The sequence below is a fragment of the Podarcis tiliguerta genome (assembly GCF_965153285.1).
Source record: "Podarcis tiliguerta genome assembly, chromosome: 4".
NCBI classification, from domain to species: Eukaryota; Metazoa; Chordata; class Lepidosauria; order Squamata; family Lacertidae; genus Podarcis; species Podarcis tiliguerta.
In genome coordinates this window covers 94,491,072-94,514,342 of record NC_139537.1, presented here as the reverse complement: position 1 = coordinate 94,514,342, position 23,271 = coordinate 94,491,072, and the positions used below count along the sequence as shown (strand labels likewise).

The 23,271-nt window shown below is 44.4% G+C and overlaps 1 protein-coding gene across 6 annotated transcripts in view; it reads right to left on the bottom strand.

The window, feature by feature from the left end:
- The window catches only part of KLF12 (KLF transcription factor 12), a 228,647-nt gene that overhangs the window by 15,970 nt on the left and 189,406 nt on the right, over positions 1–23,271 (bottom strand). For all 6 annotated transcript variants that reach the window (XM_083435893.1, XM_083435890.1, XM_083435892.1 and 3 more), the window contains one exon: positions 21,061–21,218. In XM_083435893.1, coding sequence (XP_083292019.1) covers positions 21,061–21,218 — 158 coding nt within the window. The remainder of the gene's footprint in view (positions 1–21,060; positions 21,219–23,271) is intronic.

Sequence of the window (23,271 nt, the reverse complement as noted above, 5' to 3'; positions counted from 1 at the left end):
GTGAGCCTTATAGAGCAAAAAATACAGTAATTCGGAAAATAACAAGAACCTGCTGGATGAGGCCAGTGGTCCACCTAGTCCAGCATCCTGTTCTCAAAGTGACCTGTGCAAAGCCTGCTGGACATGAGTGCATTAACACAATTCACTGGGAATTGTTGTTGACATCTGTTTGTCTCGAGAGACGATGGAGTGCGCCTCCAGGGGTGAAGTCAAACTGCTATGTTAGCAGCAAGTGAACTCCTTGGCGTGCAAACCTGGGCAGTGTGTCTGGAGGTCCTGGGCCGCCCAGATGATAAGACCCCTTCTTGGCCTCACTAATGTGATCCAAAGGAAAGCAATGTGTTTAGCACCAGCTTGGCTACAGGAGTTGCCAGAAAGGCATGCAAGGCACCATTCATCTTAGGACTCCACTCTGGATTTGTGTAGGGTTTAACCCTTTTCTACTCCCAAAGAGTAGACTTAATATATTTAAATAACAATTGCCCACCCATTTGTTCTTAAGCTAGGAATGAAAATGTCAAGGACCCGCTAATCTGCTCTGAAGCTAGGAAAACATCTGATCATGCCCTGTTCTCCCTTCATTCGCAAATACATGGAAGGAAAATAAGTCACCACTGTTCCTCTTGATTATCCATCATCCCATTGCTTTTCTTAAATTGGCACACAACATTGGAAGGCAATAGTAGAGTCTTGTTTCTTACTGAGCACATGGTCTCCCCATGTCCCATCCTCCTATTTAATCCAGTCTGATGCTCTTCAGATGTTGTTGGACTCAAACGACCATCAGCCCTAGACAATGTTCAGAGATGATGGGAGCTGGAGACATCTGAAAAGCACCAGGTTTGAGAAGACTGCTATAATCTTGTATCTTAAGAACATAAGAAGAGTCCATCTAGATCAGTCCATCTTTCTCCTTGCATCCTGTTTCCAATGATGGGCAGTCAGATTCTTCCCATTTGAGCACAAAGGCCTGACTCTTAAGCAAGCTCAACATTTAGGGAAGAGGATTCATCTTGTCTGGCAAGTCTTGTTTTGTTTTCATGGTGGAAAAAGGGAGGGGTGGCATCAGAAACCAAGAGAACAAAAGGAGAGGCAGAATCTCAAGCTAGTGCTGAGCGCTAGTAATTTATTATTACAAATAAATTGCCCAATGCTTTTCAATAGAAATCCTTTTGAAAGGACATTCTCCGAGTGAGCTGTTTTAGCTGGCGTACTGCACTAAGAATATGTGCACGACCTTTTGCCCCCGAAGAAGAGTTTCCATGCAATAATAAATTACTACTTTTGAGCACCAACAGATCCTCCTCACCTTTTGTTCTCTCTCTACCCCCACTCCCCCAATTTCATGGCCACAATCCAAAACAGAGCTTTTGTTTCCAACACATGGGATTCAGAGCGCCTGCATCTGTGCTGGATTGTGGCCTATATGTTTACATGTTCTCTCATTAAGAGTTTACCCCACAGCTAGGGATGGGTGGATCTGTTCATTTCATGTCCTCCAGTCTTCAGTTCTCCACATTTCCACACCAGCCTGCAATTATTATTTTCTCCATCAGCATTTTAGTGTAATTTTCTCTGAATTTTGCCTAACAAACACATTTTTACAGAGCAACTTCCGCTAATAAAACGCATTTTTGTATGCTGTTTTCACTGATATATGCATTTCTATGCACACTTTGCTCTATTATATGCGTTTTTCGAACCCCTTGCCTGCCTGGAGAATTGCACCAAAAAAATAATACAGTGGTGCCCCACAAGACGAATGCCTCGGAAGACGAAAAACTCGCAAGATGAAAGAGTTTTCCGTTTTCTGAGGTGCTTCGCAAGACGGATTTCCCTATGGGCTTGCTTCGCAAGACGAAACGTCTTGCGCCTTTTTTTTTTAAACCACCAATGCATGCCTATGGGAAACCGTCAATACACATTGGTGCTTCGCAAGACGAAAAATCTCGTAGAACGAAAAAACTCGCAGAACGAATTAATTTCGTCTTGCGGGGCACCACTGTATTAGGAGAATTGCTAATTCCACAGGACAGCTGTGTCTTTTATTTCTCGTGCTGTTTTAGAAAGTGCAAATTGGGTTGGTTCTCCTTTCAATAGGAACTGCATTTAATTTCTCACCCCACACCGTCCCACCCCACCCCCCAAATTTAAGCACCACTGAATGCAAGCCCATGGCTTTTTGTTTGCTCCTGATTGTTCCTCTGCAACAGGACCAGCATTCGTTGCTGTTAAAATTCATCACCAAATGCAAGACCCATCATTTCCCAAGGGGCACCAATCAACCTGGTGTCATACGATTTCAGGAGGCTGAAAGGCAGGCAGACCTGCTCCAACCCACAGAGGGTTGGCCACTTATGGATCCACCCTGCTGAACCCAAGTAGATCCTCACCTCTGCTCTATTCACTGACACAGGTAGCATCAAGACCCACCTTTGTAGCTACTGTCAGTGGAATATTTGCCACCTCTTCCATGAGTCTCCCACACCAGGTCAGGGGGGCGTAAAAACTCACAGGGCTCTCTTAACAGCAAGCTTAGAACACCACACTGGGAAAATTGGACCAGCTGAGTTTAGAATTAGCTCCCACCCACCCCCTTTGTTGGTTTTGCTGGATCAAAATGAAAATTAGCATTCTCTGGCTCCTTGAATCACCAGTACACTGCACCCCAAAGCAATTGATGGCTTCAGCTCCACTTTCCAATGCATTTTGAGCAGATAAAGTTGAAGATTAGGTAAAGATAGTTATAGTTGGCAGCTGGAGGGCAAGCTATAATAAACTATAATTTGCAGGTTTGACTCTAACCCAAAGGAGACCTTAGTCATTTTTCAGCAGCTATTTTTAATACAAATATTTAACATTTTCCCCAAACAACCCTTGAACATGCCCACATGCTGAACTCCCCATTAATTACTGTTGTTAAATGATTGTTCACCACACCCATAACCTGATACAGCGAAAGGGCGGGAGGGGGGAATGATTATACTTCAGGCATGACCTGGAATCCCAACAAAGTCTAATTAAAGTGCATGGCCACCTTGACTACCAAATTAAATCTGAAAGGCAAATCTTCCATGCCATTTATGCTCCCATCCACTTGGCAAGGGGGGGCGAGAGTACTTAGCCAGTAGTTATGCAGGTGACTAACTGCATTTTGGGTTGTGCCCAAAATACACATTACTTGGACAATAAAAGTGTTTTAATTTAATGTGAAAACATCGCTGTAATTGACATAACCTCCGAGGGAACATGCAAACAGGGATTTGGCATTCTGTGTATGGAGTGGGACAAAGAGTGGGAACAGCTGCTGATTCTCCTTTGTTGGTGGGTGGGGTGCTCCCGGGAAAGATCTTTGGCCCCCTCCCATGTTACGCTGGTGGCCTGGGAGATGCTGAACCATGGCTCAATCTTTTATTTCCATTTTCGTTTAAGAAGGTTTTCATTTTATTCACAAAACATTATTTTATTACCAATTTAACATTTGCATATGCCTATCCTCTCCCCCTTCTTTCCATGTCAAAAACACGTATTTTCTTATTCCCCTTTTCTCCTTAAAAAGCAAGACATGCAGTCCAGGCATTTTACACACATGTGTCTATTACCCCAAAATTGAAGGGGTGAAGAAATAAACTGTATTCCAAGCAAGATTACAATAACCCCTTTCCTAGAATTTGAATAGGGTGGCCGTTTCAAGCTTGCAAGTTATAACATTTCATGTCCTAGTTTTACATGACCATAGGGCATCCATAGCTGCTACACTGTGGAAAAAATGTGGGAATGGACAGCAGATTTTCCAAAAGCCCATGGAAGCCGCCAGGGTGAGTTTAAAGGACAATAGTTATTTCAGTTTCAGAATGCTTCCAGGTTACAATCAAGTTCTGGTACAAGAAGCTCATCGTATCCTGTTCAGTGCAGGGATTTCGTCAAGTTCCTCAAACTTGGCATCTATTGATGCAATGTCTGTCATGAGACCTGATGGAGGACACAAAGGCCGCTTGAGGTTATAACTACTAAGGGTCAAGAATAGGGATGAGAATCCCTACCTGCTGAGCATTTCCTAGTGCCCCCAAAAACAGCAACAGTTCATCTAGTACTGGGCTGGCATGGTAGAGGAGAGGACATTAGAAGAATAGCCTGCTAGATATTTCTGCTTTTAATGTTGAATTGTAAACTGTTGCAGCCCACCCTGGGGCCTGTGAATGAAGGGTGGGTAATAAATTTAATCATCATCATATCTGTATCAAATGAGACATCAAGCCAGCTCAGTTGAACTCAGTTGAGCCCCGTGATGTGGACTCACATCTTCATATTTTCTTGCAATGCTGAAAACTGGGGCAGCCAGAATTTGTATAATGTATTTGAACTGCACTGCACTGTGTGCTACTGGGACCAGTTCAAGATGTTGGTAATGGCCTATATGGTCGGCCAAGTATACGCAATGCCTCCTCCAATACCAGCCAACTCAGTTATTGAGATGGTGTTTCTTATGAAAATTCACAGTTGGGGAATGTGCCATAGAGTCTTCTCGGTGGCAGCAATCTAACTCTGGAATGTTACTCCCTTTGTGATAGCTTTGTTTTCTTGATGCTTAGATGTCAGCTGCAGAATTTTTAAACTCAGGCTTTTATAAAGTGAGGTTAGGTTGTTTTTAATACCTAACAGTAGCAGTTTTGATGGTTCTGATTCTCACAGGTATTTTATAGTTGTCTTGGTAACTGTTGCATTATTTATGGTGTTGTGTTTTTACTTTATTTTATTTTTATTGTAAGGAGTGGGTGGCGCTGTGGTCTAAACCACTAAGCCTCTTGGGCTTGCCATTTGGAAGGTCGGCAGTTCGAATCTGCATGACGGGGTGAGCTCCTGTTGCTCTGTCCCAGCTTCCGCCAACTTAGCAGTTTGAAAGCATACCAGTGCAAGTAGATAAATAGGTACTGCTGTGGCGGGAAGGTAAACCATTTTCCATGTGCTCCGGCTTCCATCACGGTGTTCTGTTGTGCCAGAAGTGGTTTAGTCATGCTGGCCACATGACCCGGAAAGCTGTCTGTGGACAAACACCGGCTCCCTTGGCCTGAAAGCGAGATGAACGCCACAACCCCATAGATGCCTTTGACTGGACTTAACCATCAAGTGGGTCCTTAACCTTATTTTATTGTACATCACTCTGAACTTCCTTGGTAGGAAGGGAGATTCAGAAATACAGCAAATGAATGAATGAATAATAAAACCGCACCTAGGTGTAAATTTTCTTCAGGGCAACAGCAATCAATGATGAAAACAAAGGTGATGCCAAATTGGGCCTTATCTGAAGTGTGAAAATGAGGAAAGTGTATGGCAAGTTAAGTTTCATTGTTATGTGGACTCCCACATGGTTCAGACAACTTCAGCTATGACATTGCAAACCTATAAAAGGACAGTGCCTTCCTGAAGCAGCCATACTCACATAGAGTTGCAAAGCCAAGCAGATTATCACACCACAGTTTGCATATATTGAGCTGCATCAAAGCAGACAGAATATACTGAGTCACAAACTGATCAGAAATGAATGTGCCTTGAGTCACTTGCTCTCACGAGAGCACTTTGATTCAGTATGATTTAAGTATGCAATATAAGTGAATGGGCTGAATCATCTTTATCTGTTTGGGGGAAGTTATTCAACGTAAGCTTTGTAGAACCATCGTAATAGCAAATTATGCAAATAAATGCTCTCATTAGCACATTGACGTTGAGCAAACACATGGGAACTATATGTTCTAAGAACAGAATAACTTATTCATAATCCATTACGGGTCAACTTGGGGCAAAGTCCCAGAAATTGCAACTATGGATTAGTTTCCTTGTTCTAACACTGACTCATATGGACTTTGGGCAAGTTGTGATATGATGTATAATAAATCAGGAAACTTAAGGAAGAATATATATCCCTTGTCTTATTCTTCTGTTGGTTAATGTGTCACTCCTACGTTCAGGCCAAGTTCTCTTCTAAAGTTACCCTTCCCCTATTTCCTCACAAATTGCCTGCTGTTGTCTGCAAACAATGTCGAAAAATGAGGCATAGGTCACCAAGTTGTGGTGAGGATCCTGAAGGAGGAGATTCTAATCCAGCCTTCATCAACCTGGTACCGTCCAAGTTGACAAAGGCTGTTCTAATCAATGGTTCGAAGAACTCATTGACTAAGAGGCCAGCTTGAGAGATGTGCCCCAGAATCCTTTGCAGCATCACAGTAGGTCCTGCAACACAGCTCTTGGAATTTGCATAGCTTTCCTGACATCCCAGAGTCTGAGCAATTCTTCTCTCTGGTCCCAACTAGGTGTATTTCTGGGCATAATAGGGGCATACAGGAGGTGTATTATGAAAATCTGAGCCAGGAGTGAAGCTTGTAAGAGGGAAGCCCAAGATATGCTGAGAAGGTTTCATAGATTTATCGCGAATCCAGTCCGTATATCATTTAGGACATTTGCACTACAAATTTATGGGAGCATGGTACCAATTTAACTGATCTGGCTTCCGACTCAGAATCCTGGGAATTGAAGTTTTGTAAGGTGCTGAGGATTTTGTTAATTTGGTGGTAAGAGGAAATAAGCATGTATTACCATTTTATAGGTCCGTATAGTAAAAGCCATGGTTTTCCCAGTAGTGATGTATGGAAGTGAGAGCTGGACCATAAAGAAGGCTGATTGCCAAAGAATTGATGCTTTTGAATTATGGTGCTGGAGGAGACTCTTGAGAGTCCCATGGACTACAAGAAGATCAAACCTCTCCATTCTTAAGGAAATCAGCCCTGAGTGCTCACTGGAAGGACAGATCCTGAAGCTAAGGCTCCAATACTTTGGCCACCTCATGAGAAGAGAAGACTCCCTGGAAAAGTCCCTGATGTTGGGAAAGATGGAGGGCACAAGGAGAAGGGGACGGCAGAGGACAAGATGGTTGGGCAGTGTTCTCAAAGCTGCCAACATGAGTTTGACCAAACTGCGGGAGGCAGTGGAAGACAGGAGTGCCTGGCGTGCTCTCGTCCAGGGGGTCACGAAGAGTCAGACACGACTAAACGACTAAACAACAACAAACCATTTTATATTTCCGGTGTAGTTAAGCACTTGCTGTTCCAGTACTTTCAGACCATACCTAATTTTTCTATAGTCTTAAGGAGCACCATTATCTTGGCAATTCTGTAAAGGGATTAACGTTCTAATGATATAAGATGATATAAGTGATATAGAAACGTAAGTTTTAGTACGGAACCGGAAAGGAAAACAGGGAACTCAGAAAACAAAATCAGCTTCCTCTACTGCTTGCAAAGCTATGCCTTCTAAAGCAGAGTGAGACATGTCCCTTAGGTTACAATGCAAAGTTTATACAGCCCTTTTCTACTACCCAAGGGTCCATAGTCCATTCTTAAGGAGGAACTGCCAAGCTGCCTGTTTGCTCAGGTACAAAGCTGCAAGCGTCTTTCTTTGGCCACAGCCCTTTGGTTACAGCTTGGATGCAAGCAAACTACATCCAGAGAGTTTCCTGTTGAAAAAGACTGACCATTTCTACTTATTGTGAGATTGCCTTGAAAGCTACCCATGCTGAAATAATTGTTCTCGCTTAAAGCAAACACTGACATCTCTCCAATTGCAGCACCTTCCTTCCCGAGGAAGCTGCTGTCTAAAAAAACCTAAAAATTCCTTGATCGAAAGTTATTTCCCCCTGTTCGTCATTACGCAAATATTTGTCTCATTCAACACACAAAGGCCAAAGCATCATAATGACTTGCAAAAGACATGAGTCCTGCCCTGAGTGCTGGAGGTGGTATGAAGGAGATATCATATTTTTCCAGTCCTGCTATGGTCTCTGGCCAGACAGACCACAACTTTTTGTAGTGTTAATACCTCTCAACTTTTTCTCTGTTTGAAATGCTGGACACAGAAAACAGTTAACGTTTTTAGAGCAAATCCCTTGAAGAAAACATGCTCAAGGCAATATTGCAAAAACCAAGATAGAAAAAAGATGTTGTAGTAGGGGTAAGAGATAAAGCGCTGTGGTGACCAGGAAAGGTGGCAATTGGAGCCTAGATTGTCTCACTTCTTACCAGGACGTAAATCCAGAGCTCCTTGTCACCCTGCAATTAAGGGGCCTTGAATTACCATATTTTTCGCTCCATAAGACACACCAGACCATAAGACGGTGTGGTTTTAGAGGAGGAAAACAAGAATAAAAAATATTCTGAACGAAACAGTGGATGTTTGATTTTTGTGGTTTATGCTGTGGCAGCCTCCTTTATCGCTAGAGTCCCTTATCTCCCGATCGCTTGCTGATCAGCTGCTAAGCGGCTTTATTTCAACACCCCCTTCCCTCTTTCTTAAAAAAAAAAAAAGCATGATCTGCTTTTCACCCCTGGGCAATTTGGCTCCAGGGACCACGCGTTCACTCCATAAGATGCACAAACATTTCCCCTTACTTTTTAGGAGGAAAAAAAGTGTGTCTTATGGAGCGAAAAATACGGTACTTGCCTCTGTTTCATGGGACCTTCAGCTCTGGACTGTTACGTTTCACCCACAACACCTCATTTTTATTAAATTTATATCCTGACATTTCTCCCAAAGGAGCCTAAAGATGGTTGCTATTTGGTTCAACAGAGATCCAATCTATTAAAAAATGCCCGATACGGAATTATAACATCATCATAAGCATGCTTTTGTAACCCCTGTGATTTGATTTTATAAGAACCCACTTTTTAGGAAGTATTTCTTAATGTTGCTGCAAATGGGAGTATTTTCAGAGGTATCATTGGTTTTCATGTCATCTGTGGGTGATCTACAACCTGAAGATTATTCATATTGCTCTGGCAGTTGGTTAGTCATAACGTTATGGCAGAAACAGAAGTAGTGATTTCCATGGGGCAAGTACAAGGTTTTGCACTGGCTTCTGAATATGCTTTTGGAGTAAGCTTGACTGGATGATCCAGAGATCTGCTATCCTAAAGGTCTACCAACAACTACAATGGCACAATGGGACCTCTGCATTCTAAACCTCTGCATTCCAGATGCTGCGAAAAATGGAGGTGGTTCTGCCTTCACGCTTATGAACCTCCCAGAAGCATCTGAGCATCTGACCTTCCAAGGCTCTTCACATTACACAGCTCCATCCTACACATGTTTACTTGGAAGCAAGCCCTGCAGAGTTCAGCAGGAGTTCTGGGAAAAAGTAGACTAGACTGCAATGTTACGGTGCTTTAAGGCACCATAAAAATCAGCCAATATTAGCTTCCTCCTTGTTATACATGGTAACTTGCAGGGCTGGTCTCAGGACCTCTGGAAAGTTGCTCTTTCATACAGAAGTACAAAATGGGCATTCCACTGGTGGCCAAGCTATAGCGTGGTTTTCACAAGTGGTACAAACAGTGAGGGTCTGTGGAAGTCTTGGGAGAGGAGCAGGGAGTTTGTGCGGCTGGGTACAGCGCAGAATGAGGCCTGTTGTCTTGTATGCTTCCTCTGCAGCACTGTTGCTTTCTCCCATGCTCTGGAAAAACCACGTCAAGGCATGCAGCACTGTAGAAGTATGGTAGCATAAACCGGCATACCTTCCCTCATGCCTTGCATTTTTTTGTGGCACACTACCATATTTTTCGCTCTATAAGATGCACTTTTCCCCTCCTAAAAGGTATGGGGAAATGTATGTGCGTCTTATGGAGCGAATGCAGGCTGCGCAGCTATCGCTGAAGCCAGGAGAGCAAGAGGGATTGGTGTACACCGATCCCTCTTGCTCTCCTGGCTTCAGCGATAGCCAAGCAAAGCCTCTTGAGCGCAGCAGGAACGCTCCTGCCTCTTTGCTCAAGAGGCTTTGCGTTGCTTTCGCTGAAGCCAGGAGAGCAAGAAGGATCGGTGCGCAGCAATCCTGCTTGCTGTCCTGGCTTCTGGCTTAGGAGCCTTCATCCCACTGCCCTGAAGAGGCTTTGTGTGGCTATCCCAGAAGCCAGAACAGCAAGAGGCTATCCCAGAAGCCTATTCTGGCTTCTGGGATTCAGAATATTTTTTTTCTTGTGTTCCTCCTCCAAAACATAGGTGCGTCTTATGGTCTTGTGCGTCTTATAGAGCAAAAAATACGGTAGTTGCAAGGGTTGACTACCCCTGGATTTTTTTGGTGGGGCCAGGATGGTTGTTTTGAGATTTCTGCCTAAAAACCATACTGCTTCAGCCCTGAGACACTGTTTACATGTTTATGAAGATGCAAACACTTCCAAATGGCATTTCATGTTACCACAAATCAACTCCACGGGTAACTGAACGGGGAGCTTACATCTGTCTACTTTAAGTGACCTTAAATCTGTAACGTATATATTTTGCACAGCCCCCACGCAGCTGTAGGGCCCGGTTTTTAATCTTGTTCTAGGAATGCATGTGGGCTGAAGTTCTAGAAGGCACACTATTAAGCAGTGATTTGGACTTTGGGGAAATCTTATTCTTTGAACATAATGAAATCATCAGCATTCCCAGGTGGCACACAAGCAGACATAAACACACACACAACTATTTAGAAAGCCAACAGTCACTGCCGAAAATCTTTTCATAACAACTCAGAGACCGAGCACAATCGAAGGATTGCTTTTCTTCATCCCTCTAACACACTATTGTGGGAATAACAATTTGGGATCTTTTCCAGCTGGGCACCATGTCAGACCTACAGAGCAGAGCAATCATTCTTCAGCATGCATGTGTGTGCATTTGTGGATGCTTTATGATCACACCCTTGCAATCACACCTGCATGTTCAGCAGAATGCTGCATTCATTTGCACCTGAACCCTAATGTAGAAACGGAGTCCTGGGATTTTGATAGAACTTCTTTCCACTGTACTTATTTGCTACGTTTATATTTATGGTTGCCATATTGAAGACCTGTGCTCTGGCCCTCCTCATGCTTTTGGGACTATCATTTCTCATAGTCTTTGACCACAGGCCATGCTGGCTGGGCCTGATAGGAGTTGGAATCTAACAACACCCCTGAGCTCTAGAATGGCAAAACACTGGTCGTTATATAGAAGCCAAATCTTGATTGTGGCTCACTAATTTACCATAGGCTCACAAAAAAATAAGATTTCCTAAATGGTCCAGTTATCATGTCTCAAGGTCACTGCTGCCTGGTATTCTCTAAGTAGTCTGTAATAATACGGACTCATTGTTAAAACCGTGTTTATGGAAGACAATCTTACTCGGCTACGAGTGATCGCCAAAGAAGAAGAATTCTCTAAGTCTTAACTTTCAGAAACTAAACATGACCATGTCCATTTAATGTGGCATAGCCTTGGGCCAACGAATTTGACAATTAGAAGCCCATTTTACCTATTCTAACAAGCATCTCAAGTTCTTGGTCACTGTGGCAACCACACAGGGTCCCTGGACGTTTCACCACCTATTGATCCCTGTGCCACCACTTGATTTCTCGCTGCCACCACCCAGGCCCTACCTGGTACAATACTGAGTCCAGTCAGGTTTAAATTGGAACATAAACTTCTGCTTATTTATTGCAGTTTAACAAGCGTGTGGTTTCATAAACGGTATCGGTCAATTACAATCATGGGGTGCCTATCCAGACCTATAACTTCCGCTACCTGCTCTCACTCACTAAACCACCTCTCAGATATTTACTTGTCTTCCTAGCTCCTAACTGTTCCTGACTCAACTTATTTCTCTACACTAACTCAACCTCCCCACAGACTCTATCCCAACTCACTCCCACTCCAACCAACCACTCAACTCCCAACGAACTCCTCCCTTCGCCCCTCGCAGAACTGGTTTTATAGTCCCTCTGACTCCACCCCCTGGGTTCTGATTGGGTAACCTGTTTAACTATTTCACCTCCAGCACTCTCATATGTTAACGTCACAGTCACCAATTCCTTATTTGCCACTCTGGGTGCTATGTGAGCAGAAGATCACAACAGTAACAACAGCTCAGTCAGTAGAACACGAGATTCTTAATCTCAGGGCTGTGGGTTCGAGCCCAATGTTAGGCAAAAGATTCCTACGTTGCAGGAGTTTGGACTAGATGACCCTCATCATGGTCCCATCCAACTCTGCAATTCTAATATTCTGTTATTCCAGAGCCTGGTCTTTTTGTATTATGTGCTCTGTCCTAATATCCTTGAGGTTTTTATTTACAATCAAGTGGCATATAATGTTTTGTTTTTTAGTTAAAGAACTAAATTGCGAGACAGGACTTGAAAGCGGAAAACCTGCTGAAGGGAAGGAGGGAAGTCATATGCTTGGCAGAGCAAAAAGTATTTGTGTTTGTTATCGTATTGTCAAAAATATTGTTTAAGGAGGAAAATAATAAAAAGATATTTAAAAAATAATAATGTTTTTGGGTTTTTTTAATTAACAAATATACAAAAATCCTTTAACATCGCAGCAATCCATTTGCTGACTGCAAAAACAGGTAACAAAAATGAAAGCTGAAGAAAACGATTCATTTTCTATATTGCAGGCAGAACTGGCCGAGGTTATTTGCTTCTGGAAGCAGAAAATCTAAGTGGTTTTAGTTTTAGAAAATAGGAAATAAATGTCAAAACTGCTACTCTTTACTGGTAAATCAGTTTGCTCTCTGAGGCAGTTGCTTCGCTATGTCTTACGGCAGAGATAGCCGTGAAGAGCCCAAACACAGTAGCTTCTGGTGGTTTCCGTAGTGAAATTGGAAATACCCACAGAAAGATAAAGCTACACTTGAAGTAGTGCTAGTATTGGTATTTCAACCTTAAAGAAGTACGGAATTTGGGCTGATGACGTAACCTTTCAGTCTGGCAAGGTTGTTGTGGGACAAATTGTTGTCGCCTGTGGCACAAATGAACGTGGAGAATTTGCCGTAAAGAAAGCCAAAGAGTCTACAGAATGGAGACCAACCCCGAGAGGATTAGGAGAGAATGACTCGTCTCCATTCTGTCAAATGAAGGGATTACTCTAGGCAAGTAAATTTCTCTCAGGTAGAGCAGACAAATAGTATTAAACCATTCTTAACCAAACAAAAGGTACTGAATGGTGCTTAAAGGTCACAGAACAAGTCGAACTTATTTTTCATGTCTCCAGTCATGGGTCTTACCTGTGCTTCCAACTACTGAAAGGGGAGAAAATATGAACAAAGACTAATGACAGGTGCCATTTCTTATTCAAATAAATATCTGGTGGAGCCTGAGGAATGCAGAGTTTAAACAGGCTCAGACTAAACAAAACACAAAAGTTGTCTGCCACCCTCTCTTCTGCAGGTGTCTCAGATTTATTAAAAAGGAAAATACCTTGGACCACAGGATGCCCTGCAACAAGGCTGCATTTCTGACTGCATTTAGCAAGGCTGCATTTAGCAATGCCTCCATGTGCAGATCAGGAGCCCCAAAGTCTAGTGAGAGAGGCTTCTCTATAGCTCAGAATCAAGGCATTTTCTTTCAGACACGATCGTGATCCTCCGAAATAATACTAAAGCCCATTGAGGCTGCGTATTGTACCCTCAGTTTTCCTGGAGTTGGTGTCACAAAGTGACTAAGAGCATGAGCTATAAGCTGATCAGCCACAAACTCACAAGCTGGCCTTATGATGCTCTCTGCCCCCGCTTTGCTCTGAAATGGGACAACACCACTAGGCCTCCTTTGCAGGGTTGTCAACAGGATTAATTAAATAATGTGCCTGAAGTGCTCTGCAAATTTGAAGTGTGCTATCCATCACATCTGAACTGGGCTAATGGCTGCTAAGAGATGGACTGTTGATAGGTCCCCTTCATTATATTTAAGCAGGCTGAAAGCACTTTCTTTTAATCACAGGCCAAGTACTCCATATTATAACATTATGAACCCTTCAACTCCAACCCTGAATCTTCCAGTGGAGATTGTGTGGACACGCAAGACCTTAGATCCAGCTCCATGCCTTCTGTTGCAAGGCTACTGAGACTGCAAGTTCCCTGGGGCATAGAATAATATTTTGTCACTATTACACTGCAATGTAACGGGACTCGGGTGGCGCTGTGGGTAAAACCACAGAGCCTAGGGCTTGCTGATCAGAAGGTCGGCAGTTCAAATCCCTGTGACGGGGTGAGCTCCCGTTGCTCAGTCCCAGCTCCTGTCAACTTAGCAGTTCGAAAGCACATCAAAGTGCAAGTAGATAAATAGGTACCGCTCTGGCGGGAAGGTAAACGGCGTTTCCATGCGCTGCTCTGGTTCGCCAGAAGCGGCTTAGTCATGCTGGCCACATGACCCGGAAGCTGTACACCGGCTCCCTCGGCCAATAAAGCGAGATGAGCGCCGCAACCCCAGAGTCGGCCACGACTGGAACTAATTGTCAGGGGTCCCTTTACCTTTTACACTGCAATGTGATGGGACACTAAATAAAAAGAAAGCTACCATTAAAGAACATGTTAGTGTAAGCCACATGTTAGTGTAAGCCAGTGTTAGAAACAGAGAAATGAAAGCACTGAGCTAAATGGCACTTTAAACCTAGGCACAACAATGGAATGTCTAGGCACTCTTTTTTATAACAAGAATACAAAGCTGAAAAGGAATGAATTGCAGCAGTTCATTTTTCACATGGTCTAGTCCTCTCCCTGTCCACCCCCCTGATATCCTTAAGAGGGTTTTTTCTCCAGTCTTCAGAGAATAGCTGGAAGTGGGGAGGCAGAAAAAGGTCCTCCTTTCCTTCCACTCTGCAGTTTTAATCTGAAATTTTAGGCGCAGTACTGCGCCCAGAGCTCAGAAACTGCTCGCGCTAATGAAATTCCCTGTCGCAAAATGCGCCTAGAAGTTTCAAACACTGGTGTAAGCGTAGAGTCATGCATAGTCATCCTTCCCACGCTGTATTTCAAACTGGTAGGAACACAAATGTGTCATGATTTAAGTTGTGGAAGATTCTATTGACTAAACCCATTGAAATGAACGACTGTGACAAACTTAGAGCCTTTAATTTCAGTGGGTCTATTCCAAGTAAAAATTACTTTGCTACAACTCTTAATCATAAGCCCCTTCTCCTCGGTCAAGGATGTAAGGGATTCAAGGGCAGGCTTGTAAATAGCTACTTGCCTGCTGTGGTAAATAAGAATCCTCTCCAGGTGACTGGACAGGAAAGTTCAAGTCAGAAGACAGGGATCTTTTATTCATTTTTAATCTGTTGATATACCACAAATGACTAACATAAGTAGGTATTGATAGGTGGGCTAGAAAAAGGCTTGTGGGCTAGCAAGTTTGGACAACTTTTTGGAAAACAATGTACATTTGTTTCTTGTATGGCAACCAGTCCCTTTTGCCTGTGGAAAAATGGTCTAGCAAGACAAAGGCCATAATTAGCACAAATAAGTTCTTTTGTATGAAACTGCCACATAGCAGGCACTATGGTTTTTTGACCTATACATGTGGAGAGACAGACTTGAACAACGGATACATATTTTGTGTATGAGTATCCAGTGTTTTTAAATAAGAAACCTGCCATCTGATTTTCAGATTATTCATTAGGAGAGTCACTGTTAGCAATTAGTAGAATCTATGCTGACAAATCACAGGTGATATGACCTGTGATACTTACTCCCTTGAAATATGACCACACAAATTTATTCATAACCCTGTAATAATTTACATTACACATGATATTTCTCGACTACTTTAGACGGTTACGGGTGGGAGGCAGGGAATCAGAATTTAATACCTTGCATGTGTGAGTCAGAATTCCTAGCTTCTGGTACGGCCATGCTTGGGTTTCCAAGGAGCAGTTTATTATTAGAGTTTGCCCTCTAGCGGATTTGATGCTCATACAAAGATTTTTGACCGTAACCCAAGCTGAAATGCCAGTGGAAGGCACTGATCACAGCAAAGCATCTGCACTGTTGTAGATGCTTCCAACTCTCCCCAAACATGTCTGAATCACCAGCAGAAAAAGTTGCACCAGCTCAATGAAGTGCTTCACCTTTCCTTTGCTGATACAGCAGTGCTGCTTCCCATGATATTGAGGCTATGTTTTAACCCTGGAGATCACACAGTTACTTCGCATGCAGTCGGAAAAGGTTTTAGGAGGTGGTGCTGTGGGTTAAACCACAGAGCCTAGGACTTGCCGATCAGAAGGTCAGCGGTTCAAATCCCCACGATGGGGTGAGCTCCCATTGCTCGGTCCCTGCTCCTGCCCACCTAGCAGTTCGAAAGCCCGTCAAATTGCAAGTAGATAAATAGGTACCACTCTGGCAGGAAGGTAAACGGCATTTCTGTGTGCTGTTCTGGTTTGCCAGAAGCGGCTTAGTCATGCTGGCCACATGACCCGGAAGCTGTACACCGGCTCCCTCGGCCAATAAAGCCAGATGAGCACCACAACCCCAGAGTCGGCCACGACTGGACTTAATGGTCAGCAGTCCCTTTACCTTTACATACCATGTCAGTCCCACCCATGCTATTTCTTGACTTCAAATGCTATCGGAATGGACTGGATGGAGTGAAAGCAACAAGCACAGATCTCCTGTAGCGTCTGACCCACAGGATTCTAGGCATCCAAGCTACATCCTTCCTGCTTGACACCTACTTTTCTACGGTCAACGAATGTTTTGGATTTAAGAGCACAGGAAGCTGCTTTCATCGAATCATAGAACTGAAGAGTTGAAAGGGACCGTGAGGGTCATCTAGTGCAGCCCTCTACGATGGAAGAATCTTTCGTCCAACGTGGGGCTCGAACCCACAGCCCTGAAATTAATAGTTTTGTGCTTTATTGACTGAGCTATTGCAGCACAGTCCATCCCAACCCAATGCTATCTGCCATGACTGACACTGGCTCTCTGGGGTCTCAGGCAGAGTTCTTTCCTATCACCTGCTACCTGAACCTTTTCTGTATGTGTATAGCAACTTGAACCAGGATCTCTGGTCAGCTTCTCAGGAAAGTTATGAGTTCCAGGCATATGAAACCATTTAGCAATTTCTACGCAATTCTGCTTACTTAAGTATTTTGCAAGCATGCCTAATGGTGCATTTGCACTGCATGAAAAGGCAAAATTATGCAACAACAAGTTTCTGTGATCTGGTTTTTTTCCTATTGAAGCCTGCTTATCCTTGCGTGCCGGCCTGTCATAATTCATTTATACCTAGCCAATATCATACACTAATTACCCCAGGGCCATACATAAATAGTTGACTCACTTTGCTCTGGGCAAAAAAGCAAAGGCTCAGATATAAATGCAAGATGAGATTAGCTTGTAAAGTATGTTCACATTCAACACCGCATGAGACTGTGCAAACTTCCCAAAAGGTGCACAAAAGCAATGTAATTACCTTTCGTGGTTGTTGTTTTTGTGTGGTTTAAACTATGGGATTAACAGATTGTGTAAGACTCACACAACTCGGTCTTTGATCCACCATTTCTGCCAACTATGGTCATCCATGGAGGCCCATAGTAAACTTCTTGGATTGCAAAAGCGATGTGTACCTATCCATTCTGAAGGAAATCAGCCCTGAGTGCTCACTGGAAGGACACATCCTGAAGCTGAGGCTCCAATACTTTGGCCACCTCATGAGAAGACATGACTCCCTGGAAAAGACCCTGATGTTGGGAAAGATGGAGGGCACAAGGAGAAGGGGACGACAGAGGACGAGATGGTTGGATAGTGTTCTCGAAGCTACCAGCTTGAGTTTGACCAAACTGCGGCAGGCAGTGGAAGACAGGAGTGCCTGGCGTGCTCTGGTCCAGGGGGTCACAAAGAGGCGGACACGACTAAACAACAACAATAACATCAGACACTTGGAAAGCCACAATAGATAGGAACATAGGAAGCTGCCTGATACAAAATCAAACCACTGGTGCATTTGGGTCAGTAGTTGTCTAGGGTTTTCAGACAGGAATCTTCCCAAGGCATACAAGGAGATGCTGAGGATGAAGCCTGGGACTTTCTGCCTGCAAACCAATGCACTCTAGCACTACATTTTAGCCTTTTGCACTATACAGGGATGATGGGCTGCTTTTGGTTTTGTAGCTCACCAGTTCTGTAGACTTGCCTTAAGCGGTCATTTACTCGGCTCAGTCTTTCATCTATTATATTACTGCATAAAGGTAAAGGACCCCTGACAGTTAAGTCCACTCGCGAATGACTCTGGGGTTGCGGCGCTCATCTCGCTTTACTGGCCGAGGGAGCCGACGTACAGCTTCCGGGTCATGCGACCAGCATGACTAAGCCGCTTCTGGTGAAAACAGAGCAGCACACGGAAACACTGTTTACCTTCCCGCCGGAGCGGTACCTATTTATCTACTTGCAGTTTGACGTGCTTTCGAACTGCTAGATTGGCAGGAGCTAGGACTGAGCAATGGGAGCTCACCCCGTCGCGAGGATTCACACTGCCGACATTCTGATTGTCAAGCCCTAGGCTCTGTGGTTTAGACCACAGCGCCACCCGCGTGCATATTATGATAAAAAACCCAAACAAAAGCAATATAGAATCATTATTGTGCTCCCCACTTACTGGTGCCTTAATGAGGGTGGTTCCCCCCCCCAAAAAAAACTAGCATTTTTGTTTAGGGATACTAAAATCAAAAGACATTTTGTACCGAAAACACATCTAACCCAAGTGTTGCAAAACATCTGTTTAGGTATGAGCAGCCTGACATCCAGGCACATTTCCTTGGAACTAATTCCCACTGATTTTAGCAGAACAGCTTATTTTCCAGTTAATTGGGTTTAGGATTGCCGCCCGCGAGTAAAATTTACAAGCTCAGGTGATTAAAACAATCAGAGACACCCTGTGATTTTTTGTTGTTTTTTTCCAGGAGGGGCTTTCCAGCGAGCTCTTCCGTACGGTGGGTTTAATTAAGGCAAAGTTGTGCTGCGAACGCTGCAGTGTGTTCCAACCGCTAAACGCAAAAGCCCATGGCAAATGCATATATTAAACCCCACACAAAATTACACTCCTCCAAAGGCAGTCTGGATTGCAGTACTTAACATCAGTCAGCATCTGGCTCCAAAGGAGAATAGAAGTTATGAAAAGGGTTTGGTTCCTGCGCTCTGATGTGCAACCGTTAGAAGCCACAGGGCTAACCACCAGTTACTTCATGCCCCCCCCCCCCGGTGTGGCCACGGGGAGTTCATAACCTCTCTCTGGTTTTGCAAGTCGGGTGTGGCAAACCACCACGGAGAGGTGCTGAGAGCATGCACCCCTTCTTGGCCCTGTGCCTTCTACCCTCGGTTTCTAAGGTCTGTTCCAAGTGGCCTTGGGGTTCCTTGGAAACCAGGGGCAACCTTTGCTGAAAGGTAGCTTACCCACCACTTACCCTCCCCTAAGTGTGCAGCCACAGGGCACTGCCGGGTGTGGTCTAAAGGTTCACTCTCAGTTCAGGCGCGGCTACCCTGAAGCCCAAGAGGCTGTGACCTGCCTGAGCGAAGAGGGTGGCCTAGAATGCTCCACAGGAACCTCTGCAACACACTGGGCAGGGGTCTGTGGCAAAGGAACGGGGGCTCCTCCTCAGCAGGCAAGAGAACGCTTTTGGGATCCCTGAGGCCAAAAATGGGAAAGGCGAAGCGTTGGTTAAAGAGGCATTCGGAACAAAGGACACAAGCGTCCAGAAGGGGCGCATTTATGAGCGTTTGCTTGCTAGAGTTTGGCTTGCACAGACCAGCCCCCTTCAGATGGTACTTATGTGATGGCTATGGGTTCAATAGGGAGTATCCCTGCCTCCAACATTCATGTGTTGAGCATTGATGTCAAGTTCAGGCCAAGCCCCTGCTTCTCTTTCACTGCTCAGACTCCCTCTTCGTAAGGGGCTTCTATTCTGACAGTAACTTTAATCAGTTGGAATCCTGATTTTTTTTCTTCTTTCCCCTACCGAGCTCCATACATATTCTCCTCTTGTTTTGCTCAGATGGAAGTTCAGGACTTTTATCCAGGTCCTCTGAAGATGGCGAGACAAAACATTTGCTTTGTTATAAGTAAAAAGGTAAAGGTACCCCTGCCCGTACGGGCCAGTCTTGACAGACTCTAGGGTTGTGCGCCCATCTCACTCAAGAGGCCGGGGGCCAGCGCTGTCCGGAGACACTTCCGGGTCACGTGGCCAGCATGACGAAGCTGCTCTGGCGAGCCAGAGCCGCACACGGAAACGCCGTTTACCTTCCCGCTAGTAAGCGGTCCCTATTTATCTACTTGCACCCAGGAGTGCTTTCAAACTGCTAGGTTGGCAGGCGCTGGGACCGAACAACGGGAGCGCACCCCGCTGCGGGGATTCGAACCGCCTACCTTTCGATCGGCAAGCCCTAGGCGCTGAGGCTTTAGCCCACAGCGCCACCCGCGTCTTGGAACAGACCTTAGGTAGCGGTGGGTTAATCTGCCAGTTCCCGTTGCTTCTTTTTCCAGTTCTCCCTATTCCCACATCAGTTTTCAGTTTTTAAAGAAAGGAAAAGTTGTACACATTTTCCTTAACACAATGCATTTTTGTACATTATTTTCACCAATCCAAGCATATTTGTGTGCATTTCCCCCTACACATTTTGTATGTTTTTCATTGTGGTTGGAGAATTACATTGCAAAACTTTGAGAACTACAAATTTTGAAGGATGGCCTCATTTCAGATCACATACTGGTTTAGGAAATGTGAATCAGGGAGGTTCACATTAAAATGAAAACTGAATTAATTCCTCCCCCATTCACAGTTACACCCTACCTTCTCTCCCCCTAATGATCTAAAGCAGGCTTCCTCAGCCTCGGCCCTCCAGAAGTTTTTGGCCTACAACTCCCATGATCCCTAGCTAGCAGAACCAGTCGTCAGGGATGATGGGAATTGTAGTCTCAAAACATCTGGAGGGCCTAGGGCAAAAATAATACTTCTGATTTTTCAGAGTTTGACCTTAACTGAGAAAGAACAGGAACAACAGAGGTGTGCCCACATGGAAGGAAAACCTCTGATTCTAAAAATCACATGATGCTGGGAAGCTTAGTAACCCCCAAGGCTATATGTTGAAAATAATTACTGTTTATTACACAGTGGTGAAAGCTCATTCATGTTTACGGTGCACTTTCATCATGTCAAAAATAGAACGTGCCCGCTGAGAGACACTGCTGCTCACACTGTCCATACAGCGAAAACCTTTGGCAAAACCCTTACCTGTGTGCGTCCTTCGGTGAGCCTTCAGGTGGGAGCTTTTCGTGTACACCTTGTTGCACCCTTCAAAATCACATCTGTGGATGCGACGCTTTCTAGAGTCAGGCGATTCGGACCTTCTCTGGCGCCTTGTGCTCTCAATACTAAACGGCGAAATTGAACTGCAAGGCAGAGGGGGAAAAGCAGCAGGTTAATGACCGTCTGTGCCCTTTGCTGCAAATAATGGCAGAATGCAAGAGCTTTCGTTCTTTAATTGAAAATCACAGGAATTATCTCCGAAATGTTGATAGTTAAAGAGTGGTTTCAAAACACAACCTTTTTTTACCCTTACCATATCTCTGTTTGTAAAGTTCAACGAGATAGGACACTTATTTTTGTGTGGCTGGAAACTCCCTTTTCCCACAGAAGCCTTGCACAACATGTGACCCATGGAATCAAGCTTAGTGTACCAGCCATCCCTAACCTGTTTCTGCTATCTACCTGGGACTGCAAAAACAGGGTTAGGAAGGGTATCACAATGGCTGGTGAACTGAGTTCGGCTCAACAGATCACAAGTTGTGCAGGCCTGCTCTGGAGGCTGCACACAAGATAAACCAATGTATGAATTTCTTTCCCCCCTTCAAGCAACACCATATATTAAAATCTGGGTGAGCATTTAATAGCCGAGATGGATGGCTAATATAAACCCAGTAGTTAAGCTCAAATACTCAGGCCATTCTATTTTGAGAAAAGATGGGTAAGAAAACAATTAGCTGTAGGGTTTCCGGAGATCCAATATTTTATGAGTGAAAGCGACGTAAGATATAAAGGAAAACAGGGGGGAACAGCCAACTCCTTAAAAGGAAATAATATCTAATACTACATGCCTGTTCATGCAAGAATCTTGTTCATGCCTAGTCATGTAAGATTCAAACAAGAACTATTTCACTAATTCTACGACACTTCTCTCTCTTCTCCCTTAGTTAAGGGATTAGTAAGCGGTTGATTCATGCAAATAACAAATGAATTTTGTCTAAATGACAAATCGGATTATACTAAAGCCAGAAGCAGATCAGTCTTCATGTGCTCCTTCCATGCAAACACGAATTCAGGGACTGAGAACCTGTTGCCTTCTGGACTAGCTGAAATAATGCTTTAATTGAAACTGCTTTTAAAATGTCATTAATTGTTTTGGGTTGTTTTGTTTCTGAATTATGAATGTGTTTCTTCAGGCGGAAGGATCAAATGTAAATAATAAGGTAAAAGGTAAAGGACCCCTGAATGATTAAGTCTAGTCAAAGGTGACTATGGGATGCGGTGCTCATCTCGCTTTCAGGACGAGGGAGCCGGCGTTTGTCCACAGATAGCTTTCCAGGTCATGTGGCCAGCATGACTAAACCGCTTCTGGTGCAATGGGACGAGTGCCTGAGCGTATGGAAATGGAGTTTACCTTCCCACCGCAGTGGTACCTAGTTATCTACTTGCACTGGCGTGCTAGGTTGGCAGGAGCTGGGACAGAGCAACGGGAGCTCACCCCATCGCGTGGATTTGAACCGCTGACCTTCTGGTCGGCAAGCCCAAGAGGCTCAGTAGTTTAGACCACAGTGCCACCCGTTCCCTCCATAATAAGAAAGAAAGAACTCTAATAAATCCCAGCCAGCGTGGCCAGTGGACACAGATAATGTGAACTGTAGTCCTACAAAATCTGGAGGGCCACAAGCCTTTCCCATCTCTGCACCAGAAGCACGAAAAGGGGACAGGATTGTGCCCGATAATCCTGCGCAATGTTGCTGACTCCACCCACAAACATCTACCCACAAAGTGGTAGGCTTCCTCGCAGTTGGAAACACCAATGGTTCTTTTTGACGCATCCTGTTCAGTGCTGGGGGGGGGGGAGCCAGTTGGTGGGATCACATCTGGATGAAATATGGTGATGTCATGGCACTGAAGGTACCCCAGCTGTTGCTCCACTTCACTGGTGGCTATTTTTTTAATCACAGCTGTCAGTTCACTGTTCACCACCTTAAATTTCTTAAGAAAAATAGGTAACGTAAAAGTTTCAAAAAAGACAAATGAATTCCTAAATGCCAGTGGGTTGCCACCGCTTGTTTTCATTTGCTAAGAACTAAGGGAAAAAATGGGACGCGGGTGGCGCTGTCGGTTAAACCACAGAGCCTAGGACTTGCCAATCAGAAGGTCGGCGGTTTGAATCCCCGTGACGGGGTGAGCTCCCGT